The 26,461-nt window shown below is 39.7% G+C and overlaps 1 protein-coding gene across 3 annotated transcripts in view; it reads right to left on the bottom strand.

Moving 5' to 3' along the window:
- The window catches only part of LOC122670775 (phosphatidylinositol 4-kinase alpha 1-like), a 90,373-nt gene that overhangs the window by 32,705 nt on the left and 31,207 nt on the right, over positions 1 to 26,461 (bottom strand). For all 3 annotated transcript variants that reach the window (XM_043867756.1, XM_043867758.1, XM_043867757.1), the window contains 8 exons: positions 17,196 to 17,410; positions 12,689 to 12,875; positions 12,414 to 12,550; positions 12,162 to 12,315; positions 6,927 to 7,193; positions 6,705 to 6,782; positions 6,552 to 6,599; positions 5,467 to 5,639 (listed from right to left, as the gene is read on the bottom strand). In XM_043867756.1, the coding sequence (XP_043723691.1) occupies positions 5,467 to 5,639; positions 6,552 to 6,599; positions 6,705 to 6,782; positions 6,927 to 7,193; positions 12,162 to 12,315; positions 12,414 to 12,550; positions 12,689 to 12,875; positions 17,196 to 17,410 (1,259 nt within the window). The remainder of the gene's footprint in view (positions 1 to 5,466; positions 5,640 to 6,551; positions 6,600 to 6,704; positions 6,783 to 6,926; positions 7,194 to 12,161; positions 12,316 to 12,413; positions 12,551 to 12,688; positions 12,876 to 17,195; positions 17,411 to 26,461) is intronic.

Genomic DNA, 26,461 nt, shown 5'->3' with positions numbered 1-26,461 from the left:
GTGTCTATGGATGAGGAAAGCTTGGGTTGGGAGGCAAAGGGAGAGTGCTCTCCAAATAGTAAAGCTATGACAGGGACAAAGGGGTCTCTAGGTCTCAGGAAGTTCTAGGCAGAGGAGGTTAAAAAGAGGCCATTGGGAAAAGGTAACCAAGAGATTGAGTCTTTGGGGGAGGGGGGGGGAGGGCGGGGATTTGGCCAAGAGAGGGGGGAGGGCCAGCCCAGATAGGGGAGAAGGGGGGGGGGGGGGACAAGCACCAAGGGAGATAATGGAGGAAACAAGAGTCTTTTTGGATGCCTGAGGAGTAGATGGTTCTGGCACCCACAAGAGGAAGGAGGATACCTGACGGGTGCTAGTTGTCAAGTCGGAGCGAAGTGGAAGCTCCATTTCCGATTTTGGAGGAGATTGTTGTTAAGGCAATAAGCCTAAGGGAGAGGATTTTAGGCCAAACCCAAGAGGCATTAGAGGATTGGGACCCAAGTAGATCCACTTAACGCAGATAGAGTCCTACTTGGACACAATTTTCCAAATAAGCTTGAGAATGCCCACATTGTTGGAATCTTTGATTCTTCTCAAAAGGGAGGCAGATGGAGGACCATTTAAGGGGATGAAGGAATCTGAGGGTCTCAGAACCTTTCCAGAGGAATGAACACATGAGAGATCTAAGGCCTTAATGGTGGATTTAGGGAGGCTAAAGACACCACACCAGTAATGTAGGAAGATTGCAGGACCGATCTACTCAGCTCAAGATGGCCAACATATAAGAGGTATTTACCCTTCTAGAGCTAAAGTCTTTTGCGGATGGAATTGAGCGTAGGGGTGCAGTGATGGCTAGACAATCTGGAAGGGATCAAGGGGTTGGGAGGTGACCTAGGGAGAAGCTAGTCAACTCAAGGAGGGAGACGGAGTCAAAGACTCCAGCGAGGAAGAGGTGGGATTTGAGGAGGTTAATTCGGATACCAAGAGGCTCAGAGAGGAGAGGATGGACGAGATGGAGGAGGGGTCAGGGCTTAGAGAAAATCATTAGGTAATTAGCAAAAGCAAGAAGGTGAGCCTAAGGGCCTTACATTTAGGGATTGGGGAGATGAGGAACTCATCGGTCTTGGGTTGGATGCTATGGGAAAGGAGTTCAAGAGCAAGGGAGAACAGGGAAGAGGAGAGGGGGTAGCCTTGGTGGATGCCCACAGAGGAGGGGGAGGTAACTAGCTGGACTGCCATTAATAAGGACCGAGAAGCGGCGGGAGGAGAAACAAGAATGAATCCATTGGACAAAAATAGGGGAAAGGACATTTCAATCCCATCTAATGGAATCAAAGGCTTTGTGGATGTCTATTTTGAGGAGGGCTGCCGGAGGGTGGGATTTTCTATCTAATAGACTATTTCAGAACAAAGAAGGATGTTGTCTGAAATACTCCTGCCATAGATGAAGCCATTTGATTTGCACTGACAAGGTGGCTAGTGACCAAATGGAGGTGGTTGGCTAGGATCTTGGCAATGAATTTGTAAAGAAGGTTGCACACGGAGATTGGCCTAAAGTCAGGCATAGAGTAGGCACCTTCTTTCTTAGGGATGAGACAGAGAAAGGTATGGTTAATCCCTTTGATCTGGTTGGGAGAGAAGAAGAAACTTTTGATAGCCTTGAGAAGGTCAACTTTGATAGTCCCAGCAGGAAAGGAAGAACCCCATGCTAAAGCCGTCAAGACCAAGGGCCTTATTTGGCTTGTGGGAGAGAATAGCTGAGAGAATTTCCTCATTTGAGGGGATGGCTTGGAGGGAGTTTAGGAGGTGGGAGGGGGAGATGCATTTATTAATGAGATCATGTTGAGATCCATGGGATTAGCATCTTATCACTTTATATTAGGCTACATTAGGGTTTTATATTATTTTCACTTTTTCCCTTTTTACCCTCTTGGGTTGTAATCTCATTATCAATAATGAGGACCTCTATCATGAGTGACAAGTCAAATTATTCTCTTCACACTAATTCTGAACTGATCATCAGGGAAAGGGGGGGGGGGGGGGGAGGAAGAGATCTGAGAAATAAGAAACTGCTTCAGCTTTGATAGCTTGGAAAGAGAGGAGACAGGACCCATAGTGAGCAATGAGAGGGATTGAATTAGCATTTGTGCGGGCATTCAAGAAGTGGTGGAGGTAAGCAGAGTTAGAGTCTCCAAGGTCAAGCCAATTAATTCTAGATTTTTGTCAAAGAAAGCTTTCTTTGCGGGAGACCAGGGAGAGTGACTTTTCTTCTACAGCAAGGAGAGGGTTGTTTTGTAGTAACCGCACAACACCAGCATGCGGATTCCTTATATGCCCTGTCACATTATTGGCTGGAAACTGCATGTTGGCGTCATAGGTAACCTCCTCCATTATTATTATTATTATTATTATTTTTTGTTTTTATTACTATTTTTATTATTTGAATGTGTTAAATTCAAATTCACTTAGAATTATACTATATAATGTTGTTTTGTAGTAAGAGTGAGGCCACAACACAATGGCAAGATTCACAATTTCAAGTTTATACATCACTTGGGTGGGGATTCAGCATTGGAGCATATAAATTGAACACATATAAGCACAAGTTGGTTTCAACAGGTCAACAGCTGATGCAATCCTGGGTCACAAAACCCTGTTTTGGGATCAGTATGGGCCCCAAAGAAAATTAGAAAGCTTAAATTAAGAGTACAGGGGCGACTTTATAATTAATTTGAAATTCAGAACCAACAAGAAAAGAGTAATAGAGTTGAGGACATAATTGGAAGCAATTACTTAAGTGGGGGTATTTCTGGAAAATACTGACACAGATGGGGAAGGAATAAAATAAGGACTATGGGGTTTTAATTTATATCGCAAGTAATTAATTTGATTCCGGCAAGACTTTCAGCCCACCACTGCACCCCTATGCTTGATCTTATTAGGAAGAGGCTCCAGCTTTGGAAAGGCAAGCTTCTATCCTATGCGAGCAGATTGTTTCTCATCAAATCAGTTCTGGAATCGTCTTATATATATTGGTCAGGTATCTTTGGGCTCCCTCAATCTGTCATTAAATCTCTGGAGTCTCTCATGGCCTCTTTTCTTTGGAAGGGCAATGAATCTACTAGATTCCTCCATCCTATCAACTGGGCAGCTGTGTGTCTCCCAAAAAAAGGAGGTCTAGGCGTCCGTAGAATAAAAGAAGTGAATTCTACGGGTATCATCAACCTCATTTGGAAGATAGCCTCAAAGCAGAAAAGTATCTGGGTCGACTGGTTATATTCAAGTCTTCTTCACCAAGACTCTATCTGGACTGCTTCAGCCTTATCCGATGCCTCTTGGGTCTGGCGTAAGATCCTTGATAGTCGTCATCTGGTCCTCCCAGTCACGCTCCAGTATTGGTGATGGGCTTTCCTCCTACTTGTGGTTGGACCACTGGCACCCCATGGGAATTCTCATCCACTTGGTCACCCCGAGAACCATCTATGCTTCAGGTCTCAACAGGCTTTCCCTAATACCTGACATCAACGATCATGATGGCTGGGCTCCTCCCCCCACTGCCTCCACCTCCCTAGGTCTCATCTAGAATGAGCTTCACACCATTACCAGAAGACCTGCTTCTGGAGGTGACTGTGTTACTTGGAAGTCCAACAATTCTTGCTCCTTCTCATCCAAGGCTGCCTGGAATCTCATTAGGCAGCACGGACCGTTGGCCCCGTGGTGCAAACTTCTATGGTTCAAGCATCATATCCCTCGGCATTGCTTCACCGCCTGGAGAATTTTTAACAAATGCTTACCAACTCAGTCTTTCCTTCGGTCCAGACAGATCTTAGTCTCTCCTGCTTTCTGCCTCTGTTGGAACAATACTGAAGACTTGGATCATCTCTTCTTTGATTGCCCTACTGCTGCTACCATCAGGAAAGGAATCTTGTCCAAGTGCTGGCCTGCCTGCAGAAGAATCCTCCCTTTCTCAAGGGAATGGATCTGGATTGACATGACCTTCGCTGGCCATTCTATTTGCGACTCAGTCGGCAAATTAGCTTTTTGTGCAACTCTAAACCACATTTGGATGGAGCGCAATATCAGGAAATGGACCTCCAACTCTCGCTCTTATCAGAAGATTTGGGATTCCATTTCCTTTGAAATTAAAGCAAAGTTATCGCTAGCTCCTCCTTCTTGTTGTACTGACACCCCAAGGAACAGGCTCATTGTTGATTCCTGGGGCCTCTCAAATGTTCCTTTTGTTGCTCATGCCAGCCCCTAGCTAAGCTAGGACCTGGCTTTTTATTTTTCTTTCTTCCCCTCGGGGCCCCCTGTTTCCCTTTTCCCTTTTGGTAATGATATTCTTATTCATCCCAAAAAAAAAAAAAAAAATTTATATCACAAGGAGGTTGTCTTCAACCTTTCGACCATGAGCAGGAGCAGAAAACCAGCTCTATTTAAGGAGAGAGAACTCCTTCAATACACGTCCTCTCAATGAGAAATTTCAGGTACTGATTCTTAACTAATAGACTGGTGAGGAATGCTCAACAGCAGTTCTTGGGATCAAGTATTTGTTCAATAATGAACAACTGAAACTCAAACTAGAGGAAGAAAGGAAACCAGGTTTGGTTTTCAAACAATATCTCACATTTCCAGCATATTTCCATCCTAGGGCTTTACAGGTAGGGTCACCCAGAGGAATCGATTGAAACCCCAGAGTTTGGAACTGAATGGCGAAGAACTGAGAGAGATCGATGTCTCTATTGCAGAAACAAAGTCATGTCAGGACAGAATAGAACAAAATAAGACGGGAAAGGATGGCAGGGAAGTAAGGAAGAAGGAAGGACAAAATGGGAGAACACAGGTTATATGAAGAATAGAAGAGCTAAGAAAGGGAAAAGAAGGGGAGAAAGATCAGAATGCAAAGGAGAAGGAAGTAGCCACCAGCTACAGTCAAACACTCACACCATAACACAACTCAAACAAAACCCAAATCTTCTTATTCACATCTAATCTGATCAAAGCATACAATCATAAATATATATAAAAAAAAATAAAACAGAAATAGAACTCCACTTGAACTAGAAAAATACCAAACCAAATCCTCCTAGGTATCTATCCCAAATGAAAACAAAATGAAATAAAATAAGTTTAAGTGAAAATTACAAGATTAACCCCAAAACAAACAATAAACCCCTACCCATGCTTATTAGACCAAAAGCCTCGTTTGGCCTCGGTCCAGATCGGGTTATGTCAGTCCAACTATGACAGTGCTACTGCATCAATAGCAGGTTCAACCATTCTGGTTCACTGGTTCACCCGCCTAGGTCAGATGAAACACGGACTAGTCAGTGGGTATCAGAAGAACACATTTATGAGGTTTGATCCCATTTTAAGTGCCAGGCAGGGTCTCAGAACACTGGTTCCAACTCAAGCAAGAGCCAAATTAGGCTTAAACTATCACCATATGAAAGTATAGCTGGCAAAGTCAACAGAAGAAAAAAATAGTACCTCCGGATGCCAGCTCGGCGTTCTTCCTTTGGAAGTGGAAACAGTGTACCAGAAATTGATGTGATTTTGTCAAAAAAGTCGAATTCCCTTTGAAACAAGTCACGGGCCTTTGGGTTGAAACTATCAATAATTCTTTGCCTAACCATAGGCAACAGCTCTTGAAATGAACTACTCTGAAACAACAGCAAGAACATATCCACATGAGCAAGCAAGTGATGATATAAAGCAAAGAATTTGGCCACCAAATAAAATATAGCAATGATTTTGCTACAAGATAATGGAAACATTAGTAGTAAACTTGACCAGCCCAAATTTTGAAATACATACATACATAAATACATGTATAATTAGATAAGTATGTACGTAGGATATACAGCTTTCAAAACCCAACGTGGTAAACATGGATAGATATGTACAGGCCCATGTGATAGAGGATGTCACACCCATCTCACTGATCAAGTTTCAGCACCATATGTGCCAGAGAAGTGGCTCAATAGTCAGTCCAAAGTTTCATAAAGTTACAAAACTGCCATCCCGACTTCTCGTTAATGGCAATTTTGTAATTATTGTCACTTTGCACCTGCTTTTGAGTTTTGAGGCACTTCCCTACTTGTTTTGCACTGAAATTTGTCCAATGGGATTGAAACGTTTCCTCAATCAAATGGACCCATTCCTGTTAGCCCATGTTGCAAGTGTATCACTTCAACATCAGATTTGTACAAAAGTTAATATCATAGAGAAATGATAAAGGGAAACGCTAACACCACACACATTTAATGACCATGGCCCAGGCCAACATAAAAATCCTGGATCCTATTTTGCGGGGGGAAGCACCACCGATGCACCACTCTGCTGGAGTGGGACCAACTGCACAGTTAAAATGCCATTTTTTAGGAGTCTGCCATGGTCGATGGGCATGGCACTGCCATTCCCAGTAAACAAATAAATCCCTCTGTTGTTGCTATTCTCATCATGAAGCAGATGTAACATCATGAAACACAGAGACAGATCTCTGCGTAATTTTAAACTGGGATGAGTGCCACTAGAATACAGGAAAGACATACAAGACAAGCACATATATATACCTTTGCAGAACCTGCATCTTTCCCTGATTCTGGGACACTTGTCTCTCCCTGCCATTTATGGAATCATGTCAATATTAGAGTTCCAGCATATATTTCCAACATCTAGAATCTAAGCATAGACTAATAAATTATGCAGTGTGAACAATACCAAACCTGTAGATGCCATATCAAAATGTGAGCAAATATATCACTTCTTTGAGCTGCTCTAAGCAAATATCCTTCTACTAACCTCTGTAAAGAAAAGCATCAAACCAGATAAATGTCTATGTAAAAAAATATTTGAAGAAGAGGTAGATGTAACATTCCATCCAAATATGATAGTTTATACGGAACGATGATATGACTAACATGAATGCATAGCATCTGGTAACTCACCCCGTCATCATATCGTAAAGATTGCACAAGCTGGGGCATGAAAAAGGTCACTCGTTCCGGAGGATAGGACTCCAAAACCCTAAGAACAAATGCCATGACACGTGGATGACCTTTATATGCAGGAGTAAGAAACTCAAGAGCCTGAGTTATTGAACAAGCAGCCCAGTGTGGAAGTTGTTGTAGAAGTGCTGAATTTTCATCAACTGCCTTCGGAGTAACAAAAAATGGTAAAGCTTCAGGTATGCTGCGCATCTCTACAATGTTTGACTGCATGAAAATACAGAATTCAGGGGGCATATTTCAGACAAGACTAAAAATTAAATAAGCTATTGAGAACACCCCCAAACCACCCCCCCCCCCCCCCAAAAAAAAGGGAAGATCAGAAAAAGAAATGGTGAAAGATCACTCTTACCCAAAGAATTAAAAGAAAGCAACGGTGACGGTCATTGCATTTGAATGATCTCACAAACCATGATTATCAAGTAGTACTGAATAAAAAGATGAATTTATAATATTAACATGTCACACAGTACCATGGAAAGAACCCATTCCCATGAATAAATCAATGCAGTAGGACAAGATCTAGAAAATGGTCCCATTCCAGCAGGTCCACGTAAATCAACCACTCCCAGGGATGGCCAACCATAGGACTGCTGCTATAGCCCATGCTATCCTTTTTGTTTGACAGAAAATATCTCTCTTAAAGAGCTCTCTCCTGGCCATTTGGTAATTGCATTGGTTTAACTTTTTTTCTCCGGCATCTAGATTTAGTTTGTGTCACCTACATTCTTATTTGACTGTTAGCTTTAGCTAGTTACTTAGTTAGGGCTCATTTAACTTGATTTTGAATTGCATGATCTCTGCTTTTAGTAATTGAAGCCAGTTAGGTCATGATTGAATTAAGTAGGGAAGTCAAAGTTAATTCCTATCACTATTCTTTAGGCCTTGTGTTTGAGTCATGAGGTGAGATGTCTGTTTTGCTTTATTTTGGTCGGAGTAATACTATGTATTGAATTTTTTTCCTTTTGTTGGATTGGAAACAAAAGTAAAGCTTCATTTATATCACGGAGCTTTACAGCTATATGGTGTGATTCACAAATATACGGAAGAGAAAAAAAGAGCTCAAGAAAATGTATCTGGAATGAAGAATAAAATCCAAAATGTTCCATCAATTCTGCCACATTCCTAGGATGCATAACTCCTTAAAACTATTTCACACAAATGTCCATTAAGCCAAAAGATGTCCCATATCCAGACATCACCTCTCTTTAGACCAGTGTCCATCCTCAAATGCTCTTTTCTTTCCTTCCTGATGCTGAAGCATCCCTTAAGATAGCCTCTTGCACACCCTTAAATAGGCAGTGCATGGTCCAAGTGAAGAACTAGTCAGGTATTATAGAGACAATACTAATGTAATACTGATTTAAAGAGCTAAAACAGTACCAAACAGAATTGACATATAGAGAAACAGAACCAGATTTGGGAGAAAACTCAAATAATAGAATCACAGTCAGATTGACCTAAAAGTCAGTTCAAGTTCTCTTCTTAACAGGTGTTAGCCTTGCTGAAAAGTCCGCAAGATCTAATGGCTAGATCAGAAAATAAAAGGGAATCCCACTGACACTAGGACAGGATCAAATCTGCCAAACCAGAATTCAGATGAATGATCAAACTGCAAAAACTTAAACTCAATTAAAATCTTAAGTAATGATATCAAAAGCAGATGAAACAGATCAATAGATAATGAGTATGATTTCAGCATTCAAGAACATAGAACCAATCCTACTCAAAGTTGGACTTCAACCAACAGGCAACAGATTTAAAACCAGAAAACAGATTATGAAAGATAACAATTTCGAGTGAAGAAATCTTGATGCAGATAAGTCACCTAAAGGGCTTATTCTATTGAAAATAAGTTTTGAGATAAGTTATGTAGGTGTTGTGCTTTTGATCCCACGGGTTTACTTTGTAATTGGCCAATTTAATGAGCCTAAAATATGGGTAGAAAGTAGGAAAACAGGATTTACTTCATTACTTTAGTTAGAGTCCTGTTTTGAGTTAATTTCTTTTATTATTTTAGTTTCCTAGTTAGTTTATGTTACCTTATTAGGTTGTGTTTGATAACCATCTCGGGGAACAGTTATTCTTGTTCTTCAGTGCTCCGAGAACACAAAACCACCAGAAAAGCGTTTGGTAAATCCAGGTTGTTTTGTGTTCTCGTGTAACGAACCAGCACAAAAAAGGGTCAAAAGACCATCTTTGAAAAAACAAGTCATACATGTTTTTGTGGTCCAAAGACCAACTTGAGGGAAACAAAAGTGGAGGAAAATAAAATGTGTGCCCGATAAAAACATAAACCCAACCCCATATCTCTCGCCTCTCATTCAACATTGCCATCCCTCTCTCAAGGTCTCAACCCCTCTTCAACATCGCTGGCGCTCCTTTGGTCGCTCTCAACCCTCGGTCCATGGACTCCAGCCAAGAGAACTCTACCTCGAGCTCCATCTTCAACCTCTCAACCCCTCTATCTCGAGCTCCACGGACTCCAGCGAAGAGAAATCTCTAATTTCTCTGAAGAGTTTTCTGCCTCCCAACTTGAAAATCACAGTTGCTGCTGCTAATTTGGCTGTTGCCCTTGCTTGCAACGTCAATTGTCGCTGCTAATTTGGGCTTCGTTTTGCTAGCTCCCTTTCTGGTTTTGAAAACCCTAACCAGTAACCCCATTCTTCTCTCTCTCTCTGTCTGTGCGTGCATCTCTGATTATGTGAACTTTGAAGATCTGGGTTTCGTTATCATTGTTCTTAGTTTATAATTTTGAGGCTCCGGTTGTATGCATTTCTTACTTGTATGGGTTTCGTTCATTGGAATCTGTTTTGTGGGTTTATAGTGTTTCAAACATGTAAATCTAGATTTCTAATTTTGAGGCTCTGCTTGTATGCATTTAGGTCACTGTTATATTTGTTGGTTTGGGGGAAAAAAAAAAACTCTGTTTTGATTGCTTGAAATAGCCAACGTCCTTGATGCTGTTAACTAGATTGACTTGAACAATTGTGAAGATTAATACCACCTCCTGATGCTTTGAACAAATTTGAAATTGCAAAGTCTGCCCCAAGAAAGGGAATTCTTTTCTCTCCTCATGATTACTTGTGGGTGGAAGCCTTCACCAATCTCGACTGCGCCAGCTCTCCAGATGATCGACAGTCTACATCCGGTTATTGTACTTATGTTGGAAGTAACCTGGTCACATGGCGGAGCAAGAAACAGACTGTCATTGCCTGGTCAAGTGCTGAAGCTGAGTTTCGTGCCATCAGCCATGTCCCATGGCATTTGAGAATTAACGTGGCTCCAGGGACTACTGAAAGTCTTGGCTATTCTTACATCTTCACCTATGATGCTTTACTGCGACAACAAATCTGCTATCAGTAGCACTCACAATCCGGTCCAGCATGTGCGCATCAAGCATGTGGAGATTGACCCCGCCATTTCATCAAAGAGAAGCTGAAACAGGGACTGATTTGTACTCCATTTGTCCAGTCAGGAGACCAGTTAATTAATGTTTTTACTAAGGGTTTAAGTAGCAAAGTGTTTATTCCTCTTCTGTGCAAATTGGGCATGTGTGATATCCATGCACCAACTTGAGGGGGAGTGTTAAAAGTAATATGGGGTATAAAGGTAGAATTGTCCTTAGGGTTTATATGGTGTTGTCCAAGGGGCTTTACTGTCTTTGTACCACATATCTCATTATTATAAATAAAGTGGGATGGTGTCTCATAGCCACAAGTAACAATTCCCAAAACCATCATTATTACTCGAAGTGTCTTCATTAGCAGACAGCAAAAATAACCTTCCCATCTCTTCTTAATGACCTCGTCCCTGATTAGTATTTTACCATTTTCACTTTTAATACATCTAACACGGTCGAGATCTCTACTCTTCCTTTCCCTCACTTTAGCTATCTTATAGATAGCTTTTTCCCTACCTTTGTGTTCAGATTGTTATAAAGATCTTCATATTTCTTCACCCTTGCTTTTTTCACAATCTTCTTAGCTCCATTAGTGGCAAATTTATAACTTTGTAGATCCTCCACATCCTTAGTCCTTTGCCATGTCTTAAAACTACTTTTCTTAATCCTAATGGTTGCTTGGACCTTATCATCCCACCACCAAGTCTCTCTAGAGGAATGACATTTTCCTTTCGATTCGCCTAGGATATCTTTAGCAACTAAATGACCAAGGATGTCCAAAAGGAACAGGAGTACAAAATTAATGTATATGTAAGGCTTCCAAAGTATTTCTGGACATTTTAAGATTAAGATGACGCAAAATCTTACTGAGAATACATTAATCAATACCAAAGCGCCTAGGGCACCTTGTGGCCTAAGTGCTTAGCTGGCCCTCGAATGCCTTGGATGGCCTAGCGCTTTGACAACCATGCCTCGGTTGCTCACAGTTTTGTATCTCACTCATGGTTTATGTTTTCCAGGTCAAAAGAAGATGCATGTAACCTGTATAGGACCGTATTGTACCGTATCGGTCTTGTGTTGGTTGATACAAACTTTTTTTGAAATATAAGTATCGTATCAGATATCGATAAGACACCTACCGATACTTAAAGCCCTGGACACACACAGCTTAACAGCTAGCAGCAATACCAAAGGCAAAAGCCTAGAAGAGAATAATCGAATTAGCATGCAAAACTGAATATAAATTGCCTTTCTTAGTTAGGATCAATATACTAGCAAGACATCATGTAGTGATACAAATTATCTATTTCTGAACTATAACATCCTCTGTCAGTCCATTCATGTTAAGTTTATCAATTCATGTGAACCACACAGCAATTGATTTTTTTGTACTGAATAATGAATAAAATTTGGCTTTATCTTAACAGTTTTAGCGCTGATGACAGTTCTCTTGAAGGTGCCAGACCTTGTAAGACATCCAAGGTGCTGATTTGATAAATCTGTTGGCTGATTGTTTCTAGAAGTCTAAACACTAATTATTTGAGTCTATCCCCAGGATTTCTTCATGGTTGATTGTTTTTAGAAATTAGAAGTCTAACATAAGCGCACCCTTTTCCAGTATTATGTGATAACCGATAAGTTTCACAATTTTCTACATTTACTTCCATGATCATTCCCTAATAATGATGCATGTGGATTTCAAATAAGTTATATAAAAAGAAAAGAAATAAGTAAAATCCACCAAAACTGATAACTCAGATGACAGAACATACTTGAACCAGTTGGGTTACTTCAGCCTTCAAAGAGGAAACTGTTGGGAACCTTGACGCTAAGGACAAAGCAATCCGTGGGTCCACAGAAAATGAAGTCCTAACATATTCAATCCATTTCTCTGAGCTAATCTTAGGCCGAGAAGATGTGTTATCCCTAATAAAGGAAATTACACAATAAATTAAAAGTTCACAGGAACACATTGATATGAATAACATTAAAATGATTGGATTAAGGAAGTTGACACTATATACTTCGAATTCAGAGGTTGAGCCCAGACTTCAAGCCTATCAGCCTCAAGCTGGCATAGCATTAACAACAAGTGTTTCCGTTTCTCTCTTCCTACAGCATAGTTCTCCATGTGGCCCCATACGGGATGATATTGATCCTTCTGCACAGATTTATTATCCTCTATCAATAAGCTGGAAATCCTCAAATCCTAGAGCATAAAAGATAAATAACAGACAGCTACTTCCAAACAAGAAAGCAGAACCCTAAGATTCATTCTTGCTGTACAGTCCATTCCTACCACATCACCCAAAGAACTTCCACTTGCACGTCCCCGTCTCTTCAAAGATGAATCCGATTGACCATCCACTCGCTCATTCACAAGATAATTGACAAATATAGAAACAGATTGAGCCTCGCTTTGAGAAAAATTCTTGTTGTTCATGTCAAACCATTCAGGTTCATAGGAAAACCAACCCAACGAGGCTCTACAAAATGCAACAGAAACAATGAGTTTCAACATGTAAATAAATCTATAAGATTCCAAATTATTAAAAAGAAGAGAAAAGAACTCTTTTGCCATGTGTGAAATATGGAATAATAAATGAACTGCTGCTCTTCAAAAAGAGAATGAAACATTTCACCAATGAGGACAGGTTGACACATTGCAACCAGATGCATGGGCTTAATGTTTTATACATATAGGCTCAATATTTTGTAGGAAGAACAATAGGGATAATTCCACCTAATTGTGGATATGCTGTTTTAAGTGAAGAAAGTTTTAAAAAATCTGTTGGACACAATTGAACAAATTTAAGGCTCTGAGGAAATCAAGGTTTTCATGAAAGATTTAATAATAGAGATCAGCTGAGTTTTAAAATAGGACTAGATTGGTATCCTTTATTCTACTTAAATGGAGTTTTAGAACTACATGTTGCAGTATTCAAAATGGATTCCATAATTTTAGTTACGGGAGAACTATGATTCGGAAGTAAATTCCTGAATTACCGACACAGTAATTAAGGAATTTACTTCTTAACCACAAGTACAGCAGGTATAGGCCAGCCTTCGACCAGTTTTTCAGCTTCATCAGTTGGCTGGTTCTGTAGTTATTGATCTTCTCTATTTCTGCCCTATTGTTCTCTAAATATGGGTCACTGTGATTCTGACCTATTGGTTTGTTTCCAAAATCTGACCTAACAGGTTAGTAGGATGCGTCAGAAAACAGGAAGGCCAAAATGACTTTCATGAAAGTGATGAAAGATATCACTTCTTACAAGGATATGGTCCCAAATATAGTGGAATGATGGAATAAAATTTAGGTTGCCAACCGCAAGTAGTTAGGAAATGCTAGGCTGAGTTACCGTAGTAATGAAGAAAGTGTACTAATAAAAATCAGGAAGAATCTGTGAAGGGAAAAAAAAAAACTCGGCAAAACTATCAGGTAGTGAGCTAGATTTCTCAGTAATGATCAAAGAAGAAGACTCGTCTTGAAAGGAGTTACATTAAAAAATAATGTATTGCTGAAAAGATCTTCCAGCACACTTTGCTATCCTTCCTCCAATTAATTTTTGGGTAAAATACACATACCCCCCTATAATGCACCTGTTAGGAGTAAGGGGGAGCCGTGAATAGGGAGCTAGCGTCAGCTCCTATTCACGACTCCTCTAATGAGGGGTATTTTTGTCTATGGTGTTTTTATTATTAACCCTATTTAATGTATTGTTTTGGGAGCAGTCAATCTAACGACTGCAGCCCCAATTGTGCAGTTCCTTCTCTTCCTTCTCCTCTCTTCTTCTTTCTTCTTCTTCTTCACTTTAACTAATACCAATATTCCTCATGCCCCCTAAGGTTCTGACAAGTCCACATGCCCCCCCCCCCTGAAAATTCCACGTACCACCCCTACTTTATCCCCCTAAAGCCATTTAAGTCCACACTGTTAATTTTAGGCGTTAAATGCTAACATGAAGAAGGTAATGTACAATTATACCCTTTCTAAGGCGTAATTACGAAAAAGCCCTTAAGTGGTTAAAACAAAAAAAAAGAAAGGTGAAAATGTAAAATCCCTAAATTGCCCTCCCTTCTCCTTTTCCCTTTCTCCCTTTCTCGTTTTCAATTTCCCTTTTGCGATCGAAGAACAGGGTAGAACACTCCCTCAAAAGGATTGAACCTGAGTCGTGTTCTGCAACCTATTTTCATCTACCCATGGAAGATCAGAGGATTGTTTCTAAACCAGCTGAAATCAATTATTCATATTCCTTTTTAAACCAGGGATAAGAAATTTTGAAATTGGATCTGCCAAGTTTAACGATTTTTTCTAAACCCGCTGAAATAGATTCTTCATATTCCTTTTTAAATCGATTTCTAATGACTTGGTTGGATCCAGCAGCCCTAGGCTACTCTAACTTCGAAGTTTCAGAGCTATTTGAGTCAGCCCTGGGCTCAGATTTTTCTCATTTTCTCAAATAACTTCTGATGCTACGAAGGCTTGATGGTTGAGAGCTCCACAGACTTCAGTATTTCATAGAAAAAACCTCACCGGATTGGCATGGGAAACCTAGCCATCATCAATTCGATTGATTATTCTCAGCTACAACATTTGTTGCAACCTTGCCATGGACAGCATGATATCCGATCCAAAGAACAAGAAACCCTTATTTCTTCATCATTAGGAAACTTCATATTCATACTCTGCAATTGTGGATAACCCATTGATTCGATTAATGACAGCTGCAACTCTCTATTGCCATGTAGACCATGATAGCAGATCCAAAGAATAAGGAGCGCTCCTATCCTCATCGTTTAGGAAACTTTAGATTCTAATTACTAATTAGTATATATATAGATACCTGAAGATTGGTCGAGGACCAATTGGATGGCTCTGCTAGCATCGATTTGCTTGATATGGGATCTAATGGTTGTCTCATGTTCCCTGATATATTTCAGGGAAAACTTCTAATGGTTTTTAGAGGAAACTAAGTTTAGAGGGAACTAAGGTGCGCACAGATGGCGGTGGAATCGGAAAGGTTGGCGGGCGCTGGAGGTGGGTTTTGAAAGGATGGTGGAGCTGGAGATGGATTTGGTAAGGGCGGCGGTGTTGGTGGAGGAATAGGCAAGGGAGGTGGACTCGGTGGTGGAACTGGTAGAGGTGGAGGAGTTGGAGGTGGGGCTTCACGGTGCTGACGGTGGTGGTGGTGGTGGTGATGGTGGTATTGGGTATCTACATTGTAAAAGAAGATGATGATTTGGGGAAGATGAGGGCATTTTGGTCTTTTCAAATTTTAGAATTTGTTAGAAGTAAGGGTAGTTTGGTCAATAAAAAAAAGTTTTTAGCATTTAATGCCTAAAATTGACAGTGTGGACTTAAATGGCTTTAGGGGGTAAAGTAGGGGTGGTACGTGGAATTTTGAGGGGGTGCGTATGGACTTGTCAGAACCTTAGGGGGGCGCGAGGAATATTGGGTGCATTATAGGGGGGTACGTGTATTTTACCCTTAATTTTTCCTTTTTCTGTGCTACCTTTTCACAATTCATACAACATCCACCATTATATCTAAATAAGAAATACATCAAGCACACACATGTTACCACAATCCACATACTGCCAGATAAACCATGAAATTTAAGTGATAAGAAATGACCTAAACGAAGGGGCAGCAATACCCAAGATGAACACCACATATGAAATCTCTATTGGTGGTTGGGTATAGTCATGTTTTGGTCAACATCAGGGCAAGACAAAATTGGTACAGTATTGAACCCGCCAAACCGCAAATTGACTCATACCAATCTATTACTTTTTATACTTTTCCTTTTAGTATATCCCTTTGGTTCTATCATTTTCTCATCATTCTGTGTTGTTTGGTTCTAGTCATTTTGTGTTATACTCGGGTCTTGACACAACATGGACCAACATGTGATGTAGATAAGTCACTTAGAGGGCTTGTTTTATTGGAAATAAGCTTAGTGTTAGGTCATATATGTATTGGATCTTTGATCCCATGGGTTTATTTTTTAATTGGTCAATTTAATGGGCCTAAAGTATGGGTAGAAAGTAGGAAAACGGGATTTATTTCATTAGTTTAATTAGAGTCCTGTTTTGAGTCTATTTCCTTTATCATTTCACTTTCTTAGTTAAGGATAGGGTTAGGCTTTTCCATTTTAGTGTCTAAGTCTATTTTTAAGTCTTCTATATAAGTTTGTAACGGAGGCCAGCATTGTACACGAACTTGAATGAATAGAAAAGTTGTTTATGCAATGTTAAAATTCTGAGATGCTCAGCTGAGATAGCCAACCCCACCTTTCCCCATCCCCTTCCATCGGTTCTTGATTCTAAACCCTAGTTTCAGTCAAATCGAGTTCAAGAGTGCTACAAACTTTAGGGATTTCTTTTCAACATATTGTTACATCGATTTCTTGAAGATTATTACATCAAGATCATTGCTACTTCAACAGGTTATTACTCTGTGGGATTATTTCTTTTGGTTATCTTTTCAGACTTCATCATTCTCCTCCAACCAATGTGTCTCTTGGATATCTTTTGAGATCCCGTTGTTCTCCCGTTGTTCTCTTGGGAATCTCATTGCTCTCTTTCTTGTTCTTTGGAGATTTTTTTTTATTTGATCCTGCCTGGGATTAGACCTATTCAGGTTATAGTCTTACATTAACATGACACGACCAATTGCCATCCCTACCCCAGTAGTCCAAAACACTAGAAGAAAAGTAGAATTTCTCATCATAGAATAAACAATACATTCAGAAGACCAGAATGAAAGATGTAAATTAGAAGGTAAGAGAAAGTCTCATCACCGATAAATTCGATCCTCCAGCAACTGAAGCCCTGTTTTAAAGTTTTGCAGATTACCCTGTGACTTGCATGAGCAATATTTAAGCCCAAGATACATGACAGTGAAAAAGGTACCAGTAGCTGCTGGATGGCGTGAGAAATGCCAAGGAAATTTCATAGTGCCTTGTAACATTCGCCCAAGAAGCAAGAGTTGCTCAACACTGTCATGTCGAATTACCTACACAGCCAGAGCAGATGAATAAGAAGAGAAAGTGCTCCTAGAACATCAAATGTTATTAGATATATATACAGAAAGAACTTAAACACTACAATTTAAAAATCAAATCACAAAGGCCACCTTTGGTAACACTCCCACAAACAGTGTTTTTGCGCTAAGAACACTTCTAGGCATTTCTGCTCCGGGGGAGCACTTCTGCAAGATACTAGCACGATTTTGATAACCGAAAGTAAGAAGTGTTTCTAAATCTGAGTGAAGATCCTCAGTCGAGCACAAACTGAGGTCTCGGGAGTCTGGGAATATCAGAGGTATATCCCCTCCCCTCAAGTATCACGTATTTCTTTGCCTTTGCAACCATGAGTGTTCCCAAAGTGCAAAAGCATTTTTAAAATGCTTCTTCATTCCCACTCTTGAGAGTTGGATCACTTCATGGGAGTATAAAAGTGAACCAACAGATCCAAACACATTTTGGGTGTTTTCTACTCCTGCAGAGTAAAAAAGCGGCAGAAACAATCCTGCAGGGTGTTACCAAACGAGGCCAAAACTTCAAAATAATTAAGTCACAATCAGGAAATGCTGGTAGAGGACAAAAAAAACATTGCATGGACTAAGAATGATGCAAATTTAAGCTTGTTGTGTTGTGTATTATATTTACTGTTTCAGGAGGAAGGGAGAAATATCCCTTCTATAAAGGTTCCTGGTTATATTGCCACCATGAAAAAGTTTAGTAGCCAGCTTGCAGCTAGTTCATGTTATCAAACACGGTATTCAGTTCAGAGTTGCCAAGGTGTCGCCTAGGCAGCCCAAATATGTCCAAAGCGACCAGCCATCTTATGTCTAGAAACTCAGACCAGATTTAGTTCAAAGTTCAAACATGGGGAAAATAAAGAGGAAAGGACGAGAAAAGAAGAAAAGGAATAAGAAAACAACATAGAACTCAAATCAGCACAAGGAATGGGGCCTATCTTCCTCAAATATGATGCATACCTTGGGTACCTTCATCTAGTGCCTGGCAACTGCCATAGCCTGCCTTGGCACCATGAAAACTATGATTCAGTTTAAAAAATTTAACTAGGTAAATTTAAGCAAAGCCCTATAAAGGAGGAAATACCTTGTGTTGCTTGAGAAACTTGGACTTAGTTAAGGCAATGTCTGGGATGTGTTGGGGGCATGTTATTGATGTACCCTGTGGTCCTGAGAATAATAGGGGGTCCCATTACCTGGAACCATAGTTCGAAAACCAGTCTCATTTCGGTGTCTCGACCTGGTCGAAACCAGGGTTTAAAGTATCGGTGTGTATCGTACCGTATCAGCCGGTACGTCTCGATATCGGTCGGTGTCAATATGATACATACCGATACATATCTCTTTTTTTTTTTAAAAAAACAATGTATCGACTGTATCGATATGTATCGACCGATACATGTCAATACGATATGATCATAGTTGTCACGCCGTCACGGCGATCCAAGTCGGTGGAGGGGTGTCATGTCGATATATCAACATGTCGCCCGCCATGGCAATCATATCGACCATGTTTTATTTTTTATTTTCTCTATTTTTAATGTCATTTAGTATGCTATAATATATACCCTATAACATCAAAAATTAACATGAAAGTATACTACTAATCTACTATGGTTTAATTCATGAAAATGTAATATCCATTAGTGTATATAAAATCATGGATTATCAAATAATGGATTATCAAATAATTGATAGCAATAGTCTTGCTGATAATAAAGTTGAAAAATCATGAGAGTTGAGATATGATTCATATGAAAGTGACTACAAAAGTAACAAAACAAAAAAACAATTACAAGAACGTAATTTATATTGAGTGAATAAAGCTAATAAACAACCCATCTAAATAAATAAAAAAAATTGCTGATGGGAATATGTGATCGTGTATTAGTCAATAGTGTCTTAGTGTTTTCTGATTGATGTTTTTTAATTTTTTTATGTTAAGGGAAAAGCATTAAAATAAAAAATGGTTAAAAAAATTTATTGTTAAAAAATTAAGTTTAATAATTTGAAACAACCATGTCGCCCGATATGGCCATATGTCGTGGTATGGCGTCCATGGCAGCGCCATGGCGATGACATGGAGGCCATATCGGTAGATATTCTTACATCATCCATATTGGTGATCGATATGCCCACTTCTCCAGCAATATGACGCCATGGCGTCGACATATCGACGCCATGACAACTATGGATACGATACGGTTGATACGTATCGATACAGCCGATACGTACTGTTTTCAAATTTTTATTATTTTTTTAAATGTATCGGTACGTATCGATACACATGCCTTTTTTCATATTTTACACCAAACACGAACCAGAACCCCCAACCCTCTGCGTCACGAATTAAATATCAACTTTTTCTCCATTCGGGTCACACCACAAAATATGTCGGGTCGGGTCGGATCCACATCGCATTCGAATCCTTGGAATACAAGACATACTCAACAATTGAAAGGGAAAAGGTAGGTTTTTTTCAAAAAACTTGATCTTTTGCTTCAAATCTTGCATTTTAGTTCTTTTTTTTTTAAATGATTCAAGGAGAATAGGTTCAACTAACTATTAGATGAATGTTTTGTATACATTTGCAAATATTGGAACTCAAATCCACCATTTTTCATCCAAAACCGAAAATGACTTCCTTAAGGGTCAGTATTGTGCTTATGTTCGGTCAGTATACAACATCATCCTAGTTGCTCTTATTCTTGAAGACCCTTACAGACATGAGTTTGATCCATCCCGACATTCTTCATGCCAATAGAGTGACTTTGCATGTAAGAAATCTCATCTTTTATAACAATTTAGAAGTGCCGCACTTGTCTGGTTATACATTATTCACAATTCTTAGTGTATATGCATGACATATGACATATATTGCTTGTTTATATTGTTTTTTGTGTCCAGAAATGTATTTCCATGTGTATTTAGATCATTTTCATGCATTTCTGCATCGATCGATACGTCTCTTAAAATCACCCGGCCGATACCGATACTTTAAACCTTGGTCGAGACAACCAAAACCTTAAAATTTCGCCGAAACATTGTAATTTCTATGAGTTTTGCTTGGTCGGTGTGCAAAAGGCTGAAATACCGAAACGAAATGACTGAAATAATCGAAATTTCGATGAAATGGTGCATTTTTTAGACCGAAATGAGCGAGATTCCGAAACAAAATGACCAAAATTTTTGAAATTTCAGTCGAACATTGTCTGTTTTGGGTTTCGACGTTTCGTATGATGTTTCGTCTCGAGGGGTACAAAATTACCTAAATATTCGACGTCGAGTTTTGAACTATGCGTGGAACACCAGGAAAATGTCCTAGAACAACAATTGTTTAGAAACCCAAACTGGACTGGACAATTGAACCGGTCTGACAATCAATCCTTAAACCTTCAGGTCAGTTCCCTTACTGAGCCAAATATCTTGGAATTAGACAGAACCATAAAGAACAGTTTGAACCATCCTGAAACATTCCACCCATTCCAGGTCAGATAAGGCTAATGATTTGGAACCATATTTTTTTAAGAGGAAATCTATTTTTGAATTCTCGATTAGTGGGCTTAATCCATTGGTTTATTGGTATTTGTTAGCTCCTCTATGGGTATTAATTAGGTCCTTAGTGAGGAAGAATCATATGTTTAAAGGTTCAAAAACTTTGCTGCATTAATAATTATAGATTCAGAACTAGACTTAAATTTTGAAACTTTGACTACTATTTGGGTAATTATAATTCTACATTTAATGAGAAATTGTGGCAAGTGAATCTTCTTTTTTTTTTGGGGGTGCGGTGAAGAACAATTCATTACCAAAGAAGCGGGAAACGGGGGCTTCCAAGGGGGAACATAGTTGTCATGGCGTCGCCATGGCGTCTTGGCGCTGGAGAGGGTTGCATGGCGACCTACGCCATGGCGTCCCTCTTTGATTTCTTCTTCCTATCTCTCTTTCCCTCTTCGATTTCTTCTTCCTGTCTTCGATTTCTTCTTCCCTCTTCGATTTCTTCTTTCCCTCTTCAATTTCTTTCGATTTCTTCTTTCCCTCTTCAATTTCTTTCGATTTCTTCTTTCCCTCTTCGATTTCTTCTTCCTATCTTCTTTCCCTCTTCGATTTCTTTCGATTTCTTCTTTCCCTCTTCGATTTCTTCTTCGATTTCTGAATTTTCTACTTAAAACTTGAGAAACAATAGAGAAAAAATAAAACATGGCTTGAGTATACATCTATTAACACATTAAAAATAGAGAAAATAAAACATGGTCGACATGCTCGCCATGGCAACGCCATGGCGGGCGACATGTCGATATATCGACGTGACACCCCTCCACCGACTTGGATCGCCGTGACGCCGTGACAACTATGAGGGGGAATACAAGAAAACAAACTAAAATACAAAAATTGCAACACCACTCTCGTTAGAACGATAGAGGGTAGCCCCAAGAGGCAACAATACGCCTATTTCTGGGGTATCAATACATCTAGAGGACACCACCGAAAATTTGGCCCTGACATCAAAGAGAATAGAGTCCTGAATCTGGTGAAAGAACCAAGAGTTGGAATACCTTCTCCTGAGATTGCACACCAGCCAAATATGATGAATAGTAGCTCCAAAGGCAAGCTTGCCCACTCAATCACCAACTAAAGTACCCCCAAAGGTCATGTCCACCCAAATCCATTCGTGTTGAAAAAGCAGAATTCTTCTACTCTGGGGCCAGCAAATAGCAAGAAGCCCGGTCCAAATCCTGGAGGAGAAAGGGCAGTTGAAGAAGATATGGTCAACATCTTCAATGGCTTTCCAACAAAGACAGCATGATGGTGGAATTGGGATGTGCCTCTGGACTAGGAAAGACTGCGTTGGGAGGCAGTAAGAGAGGGTTCTCTAAGAAGTGAAGTTGTGGCAATGAATAAAGGACTTGAACCAAACCAAAATGCGCCAAGGAACAACTGGGGCACGAGATTTGAGAAGATCCCAAGCCGACTTAGAGCTGAAGATACCTGAAGAGGAAGTATCCCAAATGACCAAGTCTCAAGATCTAGAAGGACTTCTGGGGATACTAGAGAGAGCAGACCAAATAGAAGCCAGTTGCGGGGATCCAGTTAGAACATAGAATAATGTCAGAAACCTTGGTTAATCTGCTCGAGCCCAAGGAATGAATTATTCTGTCACCCACTAAAGGAAGAAGAACTCCAAGGGGGTGCCATCTGTCCAGCCAAAGTAAGAGAAGCAAGGGCACAATCATCGATCAAGGAGTTGATAACTCCATAATCTAGATGCCTAAGGTTTAGGATCTTTCTCCAGACCCAAGAAGCATCGGAGATGAGGGGAGCCATCGAGTCATTTCTAAGATGTCTAGAGTAGACCCAATCAACCCACATACTTTTCTTCTTTGCTAACTTCCAAATCAACTTGAGGATGCCTGCCGAGTTCACATCTTTGATATGCCTTAACCCCAAAGCACCCTCTTAGGAAGGCAAACAGAGGCCGAAGAAGTGGGATAGAAGAATCTAGAGCAATCCAGTCCCTTTTAAAGGAAGGAACACATAAGAGCTTCAAGCTTCACAATACAACCTAGGGCAGACCAAAGATGCCAGACCAATAAATATAGGAGGATTGGAGCACCGATCTGATCAGCTCAAGACGGCCAGCATAGGCATAGTTCTAAAACTTGCCGAAATTTCTTAGGAGATCTCAAGTCTACAATGTTTCGAAAAAATTGACTGAAATTTCAGCGAGATTTCAGTACTTTTGTACCGTCTCACCAAAATGGTACAAAACACCTTATAATAAGGCAGCAACTCGAACCTAGGTTTGAAATTTCAAACTAAACTCGCCAATTTCGTGGGTTTGGACCTAAAGAAAGAGGGGGGGGGGGGGGAGCTTGGATCTTTATTTTTTGACACATTATCACTCAATACTACTGGGATACACTACTGGGGGATTGCCACATCACTACGAAGAGATCGATTGCTATTTACCGTACAAGATTTGGCTACATGCAACTATTTCAAGTAAAGTTACTATATCCAAAAACTATTTTTTGAAAAAAAAAAATATGACAATTATCTCATTTTTTTATTTATATTTATTTTTTATTTTTTTGGTCAAAAAATAATGTGTTCTTCATCCATTATTGCATAATTTACTTGCCAATTATGTCTCATAAGTCATAACACTCAAACAATGTGTAGAATAGGCAATATTACATTAAGGGTTCGACATTTATTGGCAACCAAGGATGCAAATACAAAAAAACAAATTGGGTTTTTTTTTCAATTTAAAGATTTAAATACGTTTATTAAGTCTAAAACAAGCTTCCCTTGAAGTTTCGGAGCCAACTATGGCCATTTTCCCATTGAAACATTAAAACTGGGGGGGAAAAAAAATTACATTATCTCATTGAGATCTCAGTCGTCTCAACCTGGTCAAGACACCGAGTCAGGACGAGTTTTTAAACCTTGTGCATAGGATAGAAGTTTGCCCTTCCAAAGCTGAAGCCTCTTACGCATGAGGTCAAGCATGGGGGTAACAGATATTTGACCGAGAGAAGGCCCAAAGAGAACCCAGGCAAGCCCTTACTTCTACAGAAACCCCAGAGACAGGAGGAGTTTGGAGAGGTTAATGCGGAGCCCAGACATAAGCTCAAATTGTCTCAGATAAGACAAAAAAGTCTCAACAGAAAGGGGGTCCAATGTAGAAGTCAGTTCAACTAAGAACCACTCTACAATAGAATCGACGATAGGTTGCAGCAGAACACCAAATACAAAATTAATTGGAAAGTAAAAGAAGATAGATGGCATAGTTGTCAAGGCGGCAAGGTGACCCAAGGTGGTGGAGGTGTATCTAAGTGCTTAGGCGGGTGTCGCCTAGGTGACCAAGTCGCCCTTAAGTGCTATTTTTTGTTTCCCCCTTTTCTAACATTAGTTAGTGTGCTACAATATTTTAGTATGCTACAATATATACCTTATATCATCAAAAATCAACATTAAGCCTCCTCAAGTCATCGAAAATCAACATTAAACCTCCTCAAGTCATCAAAAATCAACATTATGCCACATCAAGTCATCAAAAATCAATATTATGCCACATCAAGTCATCAAAAATCAGCATAGAACTAGAAGACAGCAGAGCTGAAGAAGCAAGCTATAGGAAGTTTGAAACAAAAAAAACATACATTTGGTTTATACTGTTCTTATAAAATATAATCTTATCTATAAGTAATTAAATGCTCTTGATTTAGAGAGATGGTACTTGTTCTCTAAGAAGTTAGAATAGTCAAATTATTTTATTATTACATGAGACTTTTTGTATTAGTTAGAGCATAAAACCAGCTTCCCAACAAATACAAAATTGCTTAAATCTGATTTATATTGAAAAAATTATGTTTTGGTCAAACCTTATTTGGTATGCGCGAATGCTGTCAAAATCGCTTTTCAAAACAAATGAATATTTTACCGCACATTTTGGTTTTTAGTAATGTTTTACCATATTAAGATTTATGGAATTTTTAGATTTGAGAAAATCCCCGCATTTGAAAGTTGAAAATTTCACCGACCGCCAAAAATCCAGTTTTTCATCTTGAACTGGGGGGTTGACTTTTTATCCATTTGGAATTTGATTTTTTAACTATTTTTATTGATTCAAATAGGAGGTATTTTCTTATTTATGAATAATATATTAAGTAAATGTTTTGTAAAAACATTTACTTAAATGATATTTGGCATAAATAAAGGCAAATACCGGGCTCGATACCAATAAAACCCAGTGCAAGGCGCCTTACAATAAGGCGGCAGCCACCTAAGCCCCAACAAAACCACCTGGATGCCTAGGCGGCGGCTAGGTGACGCCTTGACAACTATGATAGATGGATAAATAGGATTGAGCCTCTCACTCTCTCCCTTGGGTCTCTCACCCACAGCCTCTCACCGTTACTGCATCTCACAGCAACATGGTTGTAAAAACAACTCTTTTTCTTTCATTCAAATCGTTAGGGACTCCAAGGGAGTCTTTTACATTATACAGGCAGAAAGGTTTGCTTCAAAAAAGAAGGAAATAAAAATAGAAACTTACAAGAAAGGAAACAAACTGCAAAAGGAAACTAATACTTTCTTATACTGAAACTAAGTTGCTTGTAAAGACAAACCAACTTATTACATAAGGAATAAACTAAAGATAGAAACTAGATCCATGCCAAAATAGAAACTAATGAAATAGCAACTAGGGATATGATACTGGGCAGCATCTAATCTTCCATGCCAGCTGTCCATATGACCCACAGCACTGTTCACATGAACAATAACTCATGTTACTGTTCACGAGAACAGTAACTTCTCGTTCTATCTCAGAGTACCCATTCACTCGAAATTCATCTGCCTCCACTTCTACTTTCCGTAAGTGGGCCCGGGCTTTTTCCAGCCATTCAATAGCCCCTTCACTTAGTTCTTCTGAATTTCGAATAGTACTCAAGATCCTCTGTTTTCGATTATCTAATAAATCACTTAATGAAAGTAGATTATCTTCTCAAAACTTCCACGATCTCTTCCCGAACCAAACATGAACCTTTCGATTCATTTGGCTCTCACGCTCAGTTTCTTATGGGGCATTCCCCCCCCCCCCTTTTTTTTTTACTGTAATGAGCCTATCTTCTCTTCTCTCTTCATGTTAGATTCTAAATTCCATTCTTTTTTTTTTGAATTCTGTCTTGGTCTTCTTCATGCTTCTATCTGGACAGGGCTGCCTTATGAGATGCTCCATCGAACCAACAAAACCTGCCACATCATCAGACCAGGCTGCCTCCCACAGCAGTTGAATCCCACAACTACACTGGTCTGGTTTTGGGGTTTGTTCCTGTGGCTACACATGGACCTGTGATCTACATCAGGGTCGGCCTTGGAAAAGAGCATGAGGTTGTCTGCAAAGGCAAGATGGGAAAGGTTTAAGGCCTTGCATTTGGGGAGGGAGACACGATTGAATACTTCTGGAGAGTAGAGGACAACCCTGCCGGATACCAATGGAGGAGGCAAGGTAACCAGCAG

This window comes from Telopea speciosissima, chromosome 8 (assembly GCF_018873765.1).
Source record: "Telopea speciosissima isolate NSW1024214 ecotype Mountain lineage chromosome 8, Tspe_v1, whole genome shotgun sequence".
NCBI lineage: Eukaryota > Viridiplantae > Streptophyta > Magnoliopsida > Proteales > Proteaceae > Telopea > Telopea speciosissima.
This window is presented reverse-complemented; position numbering and strand designations above follow the sequence as displayed.